Below are 16005 nucleotides of genomic sequence, written 5' to 3' on the forward strand. Positions count from 1 at the left end.
TTATAGGTAATGCTTACTAGTTTACGCTTGGGAATATGATCTGTGTGGTTTATTTATAGCTGTCAGTTGAGCCCTTGGTTGTAGGTCGAAAGGTCGAACGCCGAATGTCTTCCTTGTTCTCGTGTATGTGGAAGTTGACACCGTGTTCTTACCTTAAGATTACTTTTTTTAGACTGATAGCTTTAGATAGATTGTCCCATCACATCAACAGTTTTACCTTTTTTTGTACCTAGCTTTTCTGACCATTTTTCAACCCTGGTGTTTATGACTGTGTGACTGATGTGTTCCGTTTTCTTCTCTTGTGTTGCAGGCATGTCCACTCAACCCCAATTCTCATCCACTTCAAGGTCAACAGGAATTGTTGCAAGACTTCTCCGAAAGATTCTCCCCCACCATCCGTGATGTTGTCGAGTTTGCCAAGAGAATCCCTGGCTTTTCCCTACTCTGTCATGATGACCAAGTGACGTTACTCAAAGCTGGCGTGTTTGAAGTGCTCCTTGTGAGATTGGCATGCATGTTCGACTCTCAGACCAACAGCATGATCTGTCTCAATGGAGAGGTCCTCGTGCGAGATTCTATCCACAGTTCCAATGCCAGATTCCTCATGGACAGTATGTTTGACTTTGCCGAGCGGTTGAACGGTCTCCACCTGTCCGATACAGAGATCGGTCTGTTTAGTTCCATAGTAGTCATCTCACCTAGCAGAAGCGGCCTGCGGAATAAAGAACTGGTCGAGCGGATGCGAGGCAAACTAGAAAACATGTTGATGCATGTCCTCAACCAGAACCATCCTGAACAAATGAACCTGTGTGCAGAACTCATCTCTATGCTACCAGACCTGAGAACACTCAACCAACTACACTCAGAGAAACTCGTAGCGTTCCAAATGACAGAACAGCAACAACAGTTAGCAGCACAACAGCAACAATGGCATGGAGAAGATAACAGCAAAAGTCCCACAGGATCCTCTTGGTCTGATGTGACGATGGAGGAAGTCAAGTCTCCCCTGGGGTCTGTGTCTAGCACGGAGTCTGTCTGTAGTAATGAAGTAGCCACACTCAATGAATACACCAGCACGCATGCGCAGAATGCTCCTCTGCTCGCTGCTACCCTGGCAGGTGCCCAATGTCCTCATAGAAACCGTGCTAACTCTGGTTCTACGACTGATGGAGACAGGAGGTTTAGGAAACTAGACTCCCCCACTGATTCTGGTATTGAATCCGGCACTGAAAAGATCGAGAAGCATGCCAGTGCACCGACCAGTGTCTGCAGTAGTCCGCGCTCTAGCTTTGAGGAGAAAGACTTTAACCATGTGGAGGATATGCCTGTGCTGAAACGAATTCTACAAGCCCCTCCCCTCGACACAAGTTCCTTGATGGATGAGGCATACAAACCTCATAAGAAGTTCCGTGCCCTAAGACAGAAAGACTCGGCAGAGGCTGAACCCCTGCACCCTAGCCTCGCTTCCTCTCACTCTATGTTAGCCAAATCTCTCATGGAAGGGCCTCGTATGACCCCTGACCAGTTGAAGCGTACTGAGATTGTACACAACTACATCATGAGGACGGACTCCCCGCCTAGTGCTTACTTCCCTCGTAGCTGGCATAGTTCCAGTGTTATCAAACCTGCTCCTCCCGCCACTGTTACCTCCAATGCGTTGCTAGAACTTCAAGTCGCCGCCACGTCGCAGCCTCTCAACTTATCCAAGAAGACCCCGCCCCCTTCCCCCCGTCTCAGTGTGGTGTCATTGGAGGCCTAAAGTCTAGTACAAAGCCAGTTCCTTACGATCTCGTAAGAGAATCTTCATTCTGATTCTCTGGACCAATTTGAATGGAACTTGAACTTGTATTATTTTCATTTTGTTTTTCTTTGTCGTCTATCTTTTCCAATATAGGGTAGCTCATAAATGTAGGTTTAAATAGTATCCCCCATCCATCATCATCTTCTTGAAAAATATCTTCTTGTTTTCTTTTTTAAAATCATATTTTTCTAAAGTAACTTTTTCTAAGAACTATTTTTACTTGAAATGTCGGTTTACGCATCAAAACATTTTCATTTTGAAACATCCTATTTATTTTTTAATTTTTAAAATTGAAAGTTGACTATTTTTTTGAAATTTTGTGGAATTCTAATAACTTTTCGGAATCGTTTTCTCTTGAATGCAAGAAGAGTTCTACGGTTTGTAGAAACATTCCTCCAGAACACTAAAATTGAAGTGGCAGATTTCAAATTTGCTGAACAAAAAGCTTCACGTATTGGTGTTAAAAACATACATCAATCTGTTTGTACCTATCTTCACAATAATCAATACATCAAGTTCTGCAAAAAGTTATTATTATTCGTCGTTTTTATTCAATGAAAAAAATGCTTGTGTTTTATTTTTTAATTTTTATTTGTGATATATTTATTAAGGTTTTATTTTCTAATTTTCCTATGTAAAGTAAAATGAAAATGACAAATACTTGTTTAAGTCAAAGAAAAAAAAAGTTGAATAAAAGAACAACCCTAAGGTAATGATACTTGAGGTCTTTTTTTATAGGTAATGCTTATTAGTTTACGCTTGGGAATATGATCTGTGTGGTTTATTTATAGCTGTCAGTTGAGCCCTTGGTTGTAGGTCGAAAGGTCGAACGCCGAAGATAGAGAGAACTGTCAACTGTATGGTCTGGCTGGGGGACTAAAGGAAGGATACCAGCCTGAAATTTCCGTTGCTAAAGAAATAGCAAAGGTGGAGTGCGAAGGGCATCCACTGGTAAATTTTTTGTAGCCAAAACCAAATATCGGCCCAAAGCGATCACCCTAGTTAGGGCTGATTGGGAGGCTGACGAAAAACGCCGACCCCGTCTGTACACGGGAAAAGACGAGGAAGAAGCAGATAGAGGGAACTGTAATCGTTAGGCCGCGGGTTTGATTCCAGCCCGGGATGGATCTTATCCTTAACAGGTAAGTTCGTTCTCGGAACAGCTGGCTTTCTCCTATCCTGTCTTCCTTCTCTCTTCAATTTTGGGGACGATAAGACCTCAGCCATTACAGTTCTTCCTCTATCAAACCTCTAGAAAGGAGGTAGGACTTCAACTCCTCTTTCTCTTCCGCCCGTCCTGTCCATGCAGAATCGTCTTGAAACTTGGAACCTCACTTCGTGCGTTCAATCAACAGCGTCTATTCAGCACTTCAACACCGAGGTCCCGAGAGTGAGAGTTGCAGAGGAGAGAGAGTTCTGTAACTATCACTCGAGATGAAGTAAAAGTTGTAGGTGGACATGATCTGTAAAAATATATTACAGAATAAATAATGAATAGAATAGAGTACTTAGGAATTGTGCTGGAAATCAGTGGGATCTGTATCTCGACACGTAGAAACTTATGCTAGAAATTCGAGGTTCACTTATTCTACTGGATGGATCAGAAGTATGTCTCCTTGTAACTTTTGAATGCAAACAGCTGGTAAAATTTCAACCATAGTGCTTGCCAAAAAAAAGAGCTTTTTTCTATGTAATCATAGCATAGTAGGGTTTGAAGGTATTTAGGGTAAGATTCTTTTTTTCTTCTTGAACTAGATTGTTATTAATTCTGATTGTAATGTTAACAGATGTTATAAACCTTGGCTGTAAAATAAAACATCTATAAATTTGTAAAAAAAGAGCTTTTTAAGCAACTGTTTTTTTTTCAGTTAGGCGCTTTAACCTTTGGTAAGGTCGTTCGCGCCGCAACTGTTTTTTAAAGAGTCTAAAAAAGTGTCTACTCTGGAGGTATTATTAGAAAGAGGCAATTGGACGTCAAATAGTCAGCCTAGTTAGCTTAGTTGGTAGTGCGTCTGCCTTGTAAGCGCTAGGCCGCGGGTTCGATTCCCGCCCGGGGCGGATTTTATCCTGATGGGATAAAATTCGTTCTCGGAACGGCTGGCTTTCTCCCATCCTGTCTTCCTTCTCTCTTCGATTTCGGGACGATAAGACCATAGCAGTTACAGTTCCCTCTGTCAAACCTCTTAAAAAAAAAAGACGTCAAATGCTCCAAGATAAAAATGAAGTTAAGCAACGTTGTCCGAGGTTGGTATCCGAATGAGACCATTAGGGCAATTGCTGCTGGGTTCCCGGCTCCACTCAGGCTGCGTGAGGTTAAATTGAGGAGGCGGGTAGCTTGTCACCGAGTGGTGGGTAAAACCTTGTTGTTGTTGTTGTTGTTATTGTTGTTGTTGTTGTAGCGGCTTTAGCTTTCGCCGAATGGCGATAGCAGAATAAAGAAAAGATGTCTTTTTGTATCTGCTTGTCTTGTGTTTTATTTTTTAATTTTTATTTGTGATATATTTATTAAGGTTTTATTTTCTCATTTTCCTATGTAAAGTAAAATGAAAATGACAAATACTTGTTTAAGTCAAAGAAAAAAAAAGTTGAATAAAAGAACAACCCTAAGGTAAATAATATTGATTTTCGGAGGATCTCACTGCTTTTTAAGAAATCTGGAAATCCTTCGTCGTTGCCATTTTTCACTGGAAACTTATGCCAACTTCCTTAATGGTCGAAATGTCGAAAACGATTACCCCCCTTCTTCCAATTAACTGATCAGTTTTCCACATCTCAAACTTGTTTCATGCATCATTGATTTAAATAATTATTCCATTAGAATACTTTATTAAAAAAAAAAAAAAACTTGATGTGTGACTTGAACATCACAATTTTGTCGTTTAATAAAATTCCTCCCAAACCATTGTTTCTTTTTGTTGTAAAATGTTACATTTCTGATTTTCTGGTAGATAATTTCCCCTTAATTTTGTCCTGTAGATTTATTTTATAAAAAGTTGAATTCTCGTGCTGACCGCCCCAACTAGTACAACCTTCCCTTAAAAAAAAAAAAAAAAAAAAAAAAAAAAAATTTTTTTTTTGAACCGCAGACAACCATCGTGAGGACTTGTACTTGGTCTTTAAAAGCAGAGAGAACCCTTTGAGGAACTGCCAGCTTGCTAGGCTGGTTAGGGTTAGCTGTTCTCCTCCCTGTTCATAGTCCCACAGCCAGACGCTAGTCTTCACTCTGTTTAACGTCCCCTAGCCAGACAGTTGGGTAAATCCTCGGTCTAAATGGTTAAAAGTGGCGTTAAACCCCTATACCCAGAGTTCAATCTATCAAACCTCTTGAGAATGATCCTAAGATGAGCCTTTATTTTTTCTTCGAATCAGCGACCTGGGCCACCCTGTATTTCAATGACTAATACTTTCAATGTATGAAAGTACCTCTGTGCTCTGTACCAACATAGAAATCTGTACGGCCTATATCTCTACATATTATAATATGTATGGAATATATCTCTACCTATCTTAAAATATATGTACATATTATATCTGTGTGGTATGTATCTGTACTTAAAACATGAATAAGTAAAGTCACGGTTCAAAGAATCGAAATTTGAATTCAATGCTAGAGATTTGGTGATTCCTAGGACCTTCACTTTATTTCTTCTTCTTCTTCTTCTTCTTCTTCGCCTTCTTTTTTGTTGGGCTTTCTAAAATCTCACCCACGTACATTGATGAATACCGTTGGTACCACCTTTACTCGACAAAGGAGAAAGGTCAAATAATTAGTCGAATAATTTGGAGATCGATTGTTGAAATTGACCCCTGAAATACGTCTTGTCGGCTTCAAAACGTCAATTTCAATACCTATACTTATGTAGCGATTGCAGGTATACCTACTTTCTTTTTCGGATGCTAATTTCATTGATTTCAAGAGGTTTGACAGAGGGAACTGCAACTGCTAAGGTCTTATCGTTCCAAAAGCGAAGAGAGAAGGAAGACAGGACGGGCGAAAGCCATCCGTTCCGAGAACGAAACTCATCTGTTCAGGATAAAATACGATAACTAAGCACAGTAAGAACTATTATTGTTGTTTTTGATTCGCCATAAAAAATTGATAAAAAGAATTTCAAAAAATGGGTTGTTAGAACTAAAAAAAGCAGAAATATTGTAGTCTCCACGTTTTCTGAATGAAGAAGTCATATTACGAGAACAGGCTACAGGTTATAGGAGTTATTGCACCTTGGAAAATTCATTGACCCCACTATATACTACTTGAGAGAGATGCTCCTATAGAGGTCTTTTACCTTGAGAGCACCACGCCTCTATTAGTGTACGTACGATTTTAGACTTCGCCTTCTGTGGAGTTCACTTTTTGAACAAATTGAATTAAAAAAAAAAAAAAAAAAATTATAATACCTATCGACGTAAGAGTGCTGTAAAAATAATAAATTCTATTGGTGTACGTTTTAGTCGTTTTACAATCCATTTTGTGTAAACTCAGGGAAAAAACTACAATTTTTTTTTGAAGTTAAGCAAGGTTTATAAACTTATCTGTAAACTTTACCTATGAAATATATAAATATAGGACCTTGTTTAGACTGCGGGAGTAAAGGGACTTTTCAGTCTCATTCTGGCAGGATAAACAAGGTATATTCTATTCTATTCTATTCTATTCTAATATCAGAATATTATACTAACTTGTACTAACTTTTGGGTACTTGGGTATTATTGAAATACCTCGTTGAATTTACCATTTCCCAAGTTCCCATTGAAGTTAATTTGCTCGTGGTTGGTACCCGAATGGGTGACCATCCTGAGCAATGCTGCTGACTTTTCAACCAACAACCAACTCAGGGTGGGTATGGTTCATCTGAGTAGGCGGGTAAGGTTATCACCGAATGGAGGGTAAAACCCTCCGCCACTAAACACCTTGGCAGATATACAGTGACTTTTTTATGGACAGGATAGATAGAGGGAACTGTAACAGCTAAGCTAAGGTCTGCGCGTCGAAATCGAAGAGAGAAGGAAGCCAGGATAAAAGAAAGTCAGCCGTTCCGAGAACAAACCTTATCCTTTTAGCATAAAATCTACCCCGGGTGGGAATCCAACACGCGGCCTAGTGCATACAAGGCAGACGCGCTACCAACCAAGCTAACCAGGCTGGCAGACGTTACTTTTGCTGATTAGTTTTTGGAATAAAACGCCGTATCTTGTAGAGCTCAAATATTTCCAGCTCAATGAACTTGAGTATGAGTACCGAGTAAGTAGAGTATGCGTATAGGTACCTAATGCCTAATATGAGTGACCCTAATGCCTAATGTGAGTGACCCTAATGTCTCAATGTGAGTAACCCTAATGTCTCAATGTGAGACATAGAATCAAGAACTCAAGTGGTGCATTCACGGACTCTAACAGATAGGTAGTACCTGCTACCTACAATACCACCTACCTATGTTTTACGATACAAATTAGAAAACCACCTTTTCGTTTGTCCAAACGTACCTATGTGCTACCTGCAAAGTACGAGACCTGCTCTCTTTGATTTTGAGACCATAAGAGCTCCGTTACAATTAAATTTTATAACCTCTAAACTGATAAAAAAAAACCTCTTAAAAAAGCATTTTTCAATCATTGCATAACCTATGATGAACCTACAACATCACGTTCTTGCGCCAGGCCGAAAAACAATCTTACAAAACGACTTATAAAACAATCATCACTTCTCTCGTATTCTACCGCGCCGGCCCGCGCTAACATTCCAAAGTTCATTCAACGCATCAAGCAGGGCGGGCAGGGGCATTCGCCTCCCGTCTAGATATCGGCACGGCGCGGCGCGATATATTTTCGACCGGGTCTGGTTCAATGCCCCCGGTCAACTCCTTGCCTGGGAGCTCCAGAGACATAGGCCGGGGGAATGAACCGCGCTGCGCGCGAGAGATGAGGTCATTTCGCTGCTAGGGGTCAGGAAGGTCGTTGGCGCGGTGGAGGGTCAAGGTCCCCTCGCGCGTCCTGGGTCGACCACCGGACTGGACCTTTGGCGGGAAACTTTTTGTATGTGTAAGTCAGAGAAGGCTGGCTCCTTCCTGCCTTTCCTATTAAGTAGGTAAAAACTTTATCTCCTTGTTGTTATTGTTGTTGTTGTTTTTTGTTCTCTTAATCTTTGTTCTATTGTTCTTCTTCTCCTCACCATGATTGTTGACTTCCCGCGAGGTCCTTGCTCTTCATAGTTCCTACTGTAGTAGAGTAGTACCTACCTAAATAAAATTGTTTACAGGTGAATACATTACACCAACGTAGGTGTAGGAAGTAGAGGTACCTCTCTTTCGCCCTCTCTAGCAAGGTATTTTTCGTCAGCCTCTCAATCAGCCTTAGCCAGGTTGATTGATTTGGGCTACAAAATCCTTTGCTATTTCTTTAACGAGGGAAATTTCAGACTGGTATCCTCCATGTTTAACTCTCCGGCCAGACCAAGCTGATCTACTCCCTGTTATAAGTCTGACAGGCGGGGATACTGACCACCTCCAGGAATCGAACCTGGACCTTCCTGCTGGCTTCGTGTAAGGGCACCTCAATTCTTGGAACTGATACAAGGAGAAACATCTTGTTTATAATATTTCCTCCTTCTTCTTCTCCTCTTTCACTTCCCCATATTTCTCATCCTCCTCCTCCTCCCTCCTTCTTCTCTTCATTATCTCCCTTTCTTCCTCCTCCTCCTTCTTCTTCTGCTCCTCCTCCTCCCTCCTTCTTCTCTTCATTATCTCCCTTTCTTCCTCCTCCTCCTCCTCCTCCTCCTTCTTCTTCTTCTTCTTCTTCTTCTTCTTCTTCTTCTTCTTCTTCTTCTTCTTCTTCTTCTTCTGCTCCTCCTCCTCCTCGTAATACAGATGCTCCAAGGTTGCCAGACATTTCAACAATACATAAGTCCATGTAGATTTTACCTCCATAGTTTTCCAAGATTTATGCATAGGTACATTATATATGTTCATATATTCTAAGACTTATTGCTACCTACATTCTAAGATTTATATCTTTTTCAAGCTTCCAAGGTTTTCTACGGGGAATTGAAGAAGGGTATTGGGGGGCGGTTGTATGACATCTCTGTATCCACGAGCCACGAAGAAAGAATAGAATCGTGCGTTAAATGCACCAGTTTCCCACTGATCACTGAAGTTAAGCAACGTAGCGCTTTTTTTGGTATCGAGATGGGTGACCATCTGGACAATCGTGTGCTGGTAATAATAATAATAATAATAATAATAAAATAATAATAATAATAATAATAATAATAATAATAATAATAATAATAATAATAATAATAATAATAATAATAATAATAATAATAATAATAATAATAATAATAATAATAATAATAATAATAATAATAATAAAAATCCCTGTCATCTGTAAAAAGTCTGTCAAAACTAAAAGTCTTGCAACTTCCTTCAAATATCCTCAATGACATCCCAAGTCCTTGGGAAGTTTCAAGGAAGGTTATTGGTGTTGAAACATCATTCAATTCTCCTGGTGTCTTACAATCCAGTGTCGAATCCACCATGGGGAACACCTTCCCTTCTTCTCTAACCTCTTTCCCTCTTACAGACTCGAATCCAGTACTTCAGTGAGATGGAAGAGGGTCCAAAATGTAAATGCAGTTTCTTTGTGTTATTATATCACAACTTTGGTGCTCACTGCAGCATTGTAGGATTTTTCCCAATATCTCAATAATCCTAAAATCCAATGTTTAAGCCTGATTCACACTATAGTGCCAGTCAAGGTCCAGTCACGGTCCGGTAACGGTCCGATCAAAAGATTGAGTATTCACACTATCGTTCAAGCAACGTTCATGCTTCGGTCATTTTTCTTTCATTTCTAGTTGGTCTGAACGAAGGAATGTTGATCGTTGCTTGATCGCTGCCTATTCACACTACAGTGCCAGTCTCGCTCCGGTCACGGTCCACGGTCCAGTTTCGGTCCGATCAAAAAGATTCGTCGCGAGAATGTTCCAAATTTTGACTGTGAGCTGACCGTTACCGTACCTTGACTAGAACGTCTAGTGTGTACACTCGCATTTACTTGCCTTCAACAATCATTTGATCGGACCGTTACTGGACCGTGACCGGACCTTGACTGGCACTATAGTGTGAATCAGGCTTTACCTACCATGCTGGCACCGGTCGCTATGCGCATTTATATGTCATAGCTACTCATTTTCCTCACGAGGCTGAGTGGGCCCCGCAAGTTCCATTGAGGAATTGTGCTGAGACAATTCCTCAAAAGTGTCTCTATGGGCGCCTCCAGAGGCCAAATCAGGCCCAAAATCTTGATCTGTAAAGTAAAATATTTTCATTTATTTTTTCTCTCAAATCTACTAGGTACCTACCTGGACTTTTTATAATCTTGTGTTTGTTGAAAAATTACCTATCAATTACCCACCTAATTTTGTTTTAATGTTTCAGTATGACCCAACATTGAAAAATAACCCAAAGTCAACAGAACAACCATTCCTTTTCTACCATGGACTCAGGAAACACCACTGTCTATTTGTGCTGAATATCAAGACTGAGTCATGTACTTACATTTATTATTAAATCTCAAGTTGTAAGTTTATATTAGTACCTTTGGGGTCCTTCGGGACATACTCCTAAACAATTTATCCATCAGTCAATATGACCAAACAAGTCCAATTAGTCAGACTAGGTGTTGTGTCTTATTCAAATGGGATAAAAATCCAAGAACACTATGTCAATAAATTGAAAACTCTAATCTCCAAACCTTCCAACCACTCTGATCTCTACCATGGACTCAGGAACCACCACTGGCTATTTGTGCTGAATATCAAGACTGAGTCATGTACTTACGCGCGTTTATTATTAAATCTCAAGTTGTGAGTTTATATTAGTAGCTTTGGGGTCCTTTGGGACATACTCCTAAATAATTTATCCATCAGTCCATATGACCAAACAAGTCCAATTAGTCAGACTAGGCCTTGTGTCTTATTCAAATGGGATAAAAATCCAAGAACACTATGTCAATAAATTGAAAACTCTAATCTCTAAACCTTCCAACCACTCTGGTACTCTCTTGCTTCTTGAACACAAACCTGTGTACACCATAGGCATTCGCTCATTGAAAGAATACGATGAAAATTTAGAACTCAAATTGAACAAACTTGGTGCAGATTTTTACAAAACAAACAGAGGTGGGTTGATAACATTCCACGGCCCAGGTCAGTTAGTTGCCTACCCCATCATTAACTTGAAACACTTTACACCAAGTATCAAGTGGTTTGTGCAGTCAATAGAACAGACTGTTATACAGCTGTGTAAGCAAGAGTTCAGTTGTTTGTGTACAGGGCTGAGATAGGCCATTCCCATCCTTTCTTGGCATGTGGAAAATGATGTGGTAACTTAACACAGCCTTCATGAGTGTGTAAAGTTGGCAGGAAATTCGAAATTTTGATTTTTTTTTTTTCTGCAACTTGTACAATCTGAATTCATTTTTTACTTTTTATCTCTAGTTTGCACATTTATATTATACTTTTCATTTATATTAGATAATATGTAAATGCAATTTCTTTTTGTTATTATGTCACAACTTTGGTGCTCACTGCAGCATTGTAGGATTTTTTCCCAATATCTCAATAATCCTATCATCCAATGTTTACCTACCATGCTGGCACGGTCGACTATGTGCATTTACATGTCATAGCTACTCATTTTCCTCACGAGGCTGAGTGGGCCCTGCAACAGCCAGTCACGGAATCAATTATCTGCATGATACAAATTTCTTGACCCCGCCGGGAATTGAACCCGGGTCTCCTGTGTGCAAGGCAAGTGCAGTGACCACTACACCATGGGAGCTGACTATAAATAATAATTTATATTAGATATTACAAACAAGCAAATTACAAAGCAAACAAAAATAAATATAAAATAAATTTTAAAAATTGCCGCCTGTGTAAGCAAGAGTTCAGTCTGAATGCGGGTCTTATTCCCAAATACACAGGGGTGTTCCTAGATGATGAATACAAAGTGTGTGCAATCGGTGTTCACAGTAGCTTGTACATCACACATCATGGCTTGGCTATCAACTGTGACACAGATCTGACCTGGTTTAATCACATAACTCCATGTGGTATTAAAGACAAACAGGTGACGAGTTTGAGTAAGCATTTATCCAAAGATATTACTGTAGACACTGTAGTTCCTTTATTTAAGAAGCATTTTGAGTCTGTGTTCGAATGTGAATGCTCAGAAGTTGAGTTAGATGAAGAAATAAAACATCTGAATAGTTGATAATTAATTTTTAAAAATGAGATTTTTTTATTTTGATTGGTATAAAATAAATTTTAAAAATTGCCGCTGGGACAGAGGGTTAGAAAAAATGCCCAACACTCCCACGCTATCCTTGCTTAAGTTACCACTCCAATGCAAAACTGTAGAAACAATATCCTATCCCCCATTTAGCACGGAATACATATTTTTGGTATGTATTCTATGAATGGGGGTACATCCCAACAAAAATAGACAGGACATTTTATTTTATTAAAGTTAGTTAAAATAAGAAAGTGGAAAAAAGGAAATTGCTTCTTTTTTGTACTACCTATTATTGTTTGTTCTGTCTTATTGAAAAATAAAGTTAATTATCATTTTGAAAAAAAAAAGAAAAAGAAAAAGAAAAAATGTAGTAAGGAATGATTCAACCTGGGTTCTGAACTATAAGACCCTTAGCAGATCGCCACTGAAAAAGGGTTTATAGCTTCCCCCATTTGAAAATGATCACGCTCCGCCACTGGAGTTTCATTCTTCTTACCTTGAATGAGATTCGAAAATAAAACTGAAACAACACACTTCGAAAAAAACTGAAACAACAGAATGACTGAAACTCGAGTATTTCTAATCCCGACTCGAAAAAAAAAACCTGGGGTGTTACCCAAATGAGAAGCCAAGATAAAAGAGCAACCACGACATTGCACCAGAAAAAAAAAGTCTAGAATAGGTAATTGATTGTAAGCACTAGGTTGCTTGTTGAATTCCCGGGGAGGATTTTATCCTGAACGGATAATGTTCGTTCTCGGAACGGCTGGTTTTCTCCTGTCCTGTCTTCCTTCTCTCTTCGCTTTCAGGACGATAAGACCTCAGCAGTTACAGTTCTATTAAAAAGTTAGAACTTATAAGGGTGTACACAACACTTGGTAAAACAAATTAAAATCAATAGGTGAAAGGAAAAACAGATCGCTTTTAGCGATCCTTAAATTGAATACCTAAATAAATGTCTTAGAAAATAAATAAATAAACAACAATTATGAAAAAAAAAAAAAAAAAGATTGGTTTTTGGTAGCAGATTAGCAATGTTTTTGGTAGAGCTTTATACTTGGGTTTTAATTCCTTCATTCCTTGACGTGTCAGAACGACCTAAGCCTAATCCAGGCTTATACCAGTCTGAGTGAGGTCCTTAGGATCAAGGTTGCAGGGTTTTAGTACCCCCCATTGTGATATGTATAATGCGTGTGTGTCCTAGCTCAACTGGAATATCCTTAGGTCTAATTTGGTCACCGAATCTGAAATCAGTAATATTAGGTAGCTACTTAGACCTAGGAGAGTCTAGAACAGGGGTTTCCAGCATAGTACCACTTTTGGCCTGCGTTCCACACATGTAATAATATCCTTAGGTCTAATTTGGTCACCGAATCTGAAATCAGTATTCAGAAATTAGTATATACAGTCGAATCTGTCGGAGTGGGAATCCAAGGGACCGGCAATTTTTTCTCACTTATCCAGGTTTGCCACTTAGACGGTTCCCACTTAGACAGGTTCGACTGTAGATAGGTTTGGCTACTTAGACCCAGGAGAGTCTAGAACAGGGGTTCTCATAATTTCACTTTTTACCTAACGTACCTGCCTTTTTTTTTTTGTTTTGTTTTATTTGTTAATGAAAATTATGATAGACTCTTGACCGGAAGGTAAACACAAGGCGAGGTTACCACCTAACCCTTAGCGCTCCATTATTATGAGGTCAAATTCTCAGATAAATGAGGATAAAATTCCATGCTTCGGCTGGGATCGAACCCAAGCCCTCCTATTTACCAGGTAAGCGTTTTGACCACTACCCCACAGGGGCAGGTTTTTGTCTCATTCTTACTTCTTTTTAAAATGTGAGATTTACCAATCAAATGTTAATCCAAGACATTGTCTTAATTGTGGGAATAAAGGGACTTTTCAATCCTATCTTGCAAAATTATAAAATGAATAAAAAATGCTTTTTTGGAAGTGTCCATCTTTTAACATCAGCCCCATTTTGAGAAGCCCTGTCTAGTACAATAGACATTATTCTAAATATTCGTCATTTGAATGTTTTTCTAGGACATTTGACCTTGGCCTATCCTCTTATCAGATAAGAAATCAACCAATGAGATGTCCGGATTAAATCCCTATTCATATAGTAACCTTCAATAGGGATATTTTTAATACCTTTTTTTTTTTTTTTTTTTTTTTTTTTTTTTTTTTTTTTGAAGATTGCTGGTACTCTACTATTGAAAGAGAAACCCTTGCTATTGTATGGGCATGTAAATATTTCAGACCATATCTTTATGGCAGACATTTTCAAATTTATTCTGATCATAAGCCACTTCAATGGCTTTTCTCTTTGAAAGATCCCTCATCAAAATTACTACGATGGAGACTCAAACTAGAAGAATATGATTACACTTTAACATACAAACAAGGAAAGTTCATGATGTTGGTGGTGTTGTTCTTGTTGCGAACATTGTCGGTTGTTATCCATCTCAAATATTAAAGGAAGTTCCTGGGACATCTACAACGTCCTGTGGGGCCTTGGGAAAACACATAAATTTACCTAATCTTAAGAAAGATTTACCTACCCTGTTAGCTACCTGTTGGATGATAGTGCATCTGCCTTGTATCTTTTTTCTTCGCTTTAGGAACTATAAGGCCTTAGCAGTTTCAGTTCCCTCTATCAAACCTCTTAAAAATAAAATAAAACAAAATAATAATAAAATCTTCTCTGGCAAAATAATAATAAAATCTGAGAACCGCCGCTGTTACATGCGCTTAGTACCTCAGGTTGGTAATTATATCAGTCGGTACCTATATGAAACTGATGGAAGAGCTACTGCAGTTTGGGTTCCACATGCATTTTCCTGCACCTGCCACGGGACCTGAAATTTTCCAATCATTCGGATGTACATAGCTTCATTTACCTGTATAGCTACATAGAGACAATGTGTACTGTAGAGGATGAGACTAAAGAGGTACCTATAGAGGGTAACGCTAAGTCGTGGCAAGGTCAGGCAGATGCTCCACAATACCGGGTACTTATTACGATTATGACATGAGTTCTATTGGGAAAACCATCTTGACAATCGAGCTTAGTGGTAAAATGTGCTCTTACTGGTCTTCTTCTTCTTCTTCTTCTCCTCCTCCTCCTCACCTTTTCCCGTGTTCAGACGGGGTCGGCGTTTTTCGTCAGCCTCTCAATCAGCCCTGGGGGTGATTGCTTTGGGCTGACATTTGGTTTTGGCTTCAAAAAATTTACGAAAGCATGGTGCCTTTTGCGCTTGTTACATTCGATTCTCTCATTCCTGTCGTTCTGCAAGACGACCCATTAAACCATTGATGTTATTACATAACTTGTCCTACTTTATTAAAGTCACTTGCAGTAGTGATGATGATTCAATAATTTTCTTTGTTTCCATATCCTTGTTTTCAGAACATCGTTATGATTATTATTATTTGCTTCCAGTGCCTTTTATGAAAGAAAATAATATTTTTACCATGATTCCAGATAATTTGAAAAGGAAATTTGGTCTCTTCTACCCGAAGGACCTTCGAGCAAATTCATAGAATATGAATTTCCTTCTTAGGATGGAGATGTTACATTCGATTCTCTCATTCCTGTCGTTCTGCAAGACGACCCATTAAACCATTGATGTTATTACATAACTTGTCCTACTTTCAATTTCTAATTTAGGGATTGCTTTCTCTAGTTTGTTATCCCTTTCTATTTCATATGTAGGTAATGCACTTTCAATTACTTTCTATTTCTAATTTTATTATATAAACACCTAACAGAGGATTGTACAGATTAGATTATACTTGGTAACGATACCTGACGGTTATATATAGTTAAGTCGTAGTTACGAACCTACTTAATTACCTATTATTATATTTATATTATTGTATTCAGTGTTTGTATTCAACAAT

General features: G+C 38.9%; 2 protein-coding genes and 1 long non-coding RNA gene across 3 annotated transcripts in view; 2 read left to right on the plus strand and 1 right to left on the minus strand.

Annotated features, from left to right (window-relative positions):
* LOC103524797 (ecdysone-inducible protein E75) overlaps positions 1–4821 on the plus strand; it is a gene marked incomplete in the record, with an annotated part of 70798 nt that extends 65977 nt beyond the window's left edge. The window contains 2 exon segments of the mRNA XM_008489830.3: positions 311–2510; positions 4410–4821. Of these exon segments, the coding sequence (XP_008488052.2) occupies positions 311–1759 (1449 nt within the window).
* Positions 4822–10454: 5633 nt separating this feature from the next.
* On the minus strand, positions 10455–10918 carry LOC113465516. Its single transcript, XR_003390204.1, has 2 exons — positions 10842–10918; positions 10455–10555 (listed from the first exon to the last, which is right to left on the minus strand). It is a non-coding gene; the product is annotated as an uncharacterized LOC113465516 (long non-coding RNA).
* Positions 10577–12100, plus strand: LOC103524800 (putative lipoyltransferase 2, mitochondrial). The gene is made up of 2 exons (XM_008489833.2): positions 10577–11116; positions 11752–12100. The coding sequence occupies exons 1-2, from the start codon at positions 10736–10738 to the stop codon at positions 12076–12078; spliced, it is 708 nt and encodes a 235-aa protein (XP_008488055.1). The 5' UTR covers positions 10577–10735; the 3' UTR covers positions 12079–12100.
* The last annotated feature ends 3905 nt before the right edge of the window (positions 12101–16005 follow it).

This window comes from Diaphorina citri, unplaced genomic scaffold (genome assembly GCF_000475195.1).
Source record: "Diaphorina citri unplaced genomic scaffold, Diaci psyllid genome assembly version 1.1 scaffold121, whole genome shotgun sequence".
Classification (NCBI taxonomy): Eukaryota; Metazoa; Arthropoda; class Insecta; order Hemiptera; family Psyllidae; genus Diaphorina; species Diaphorina citri.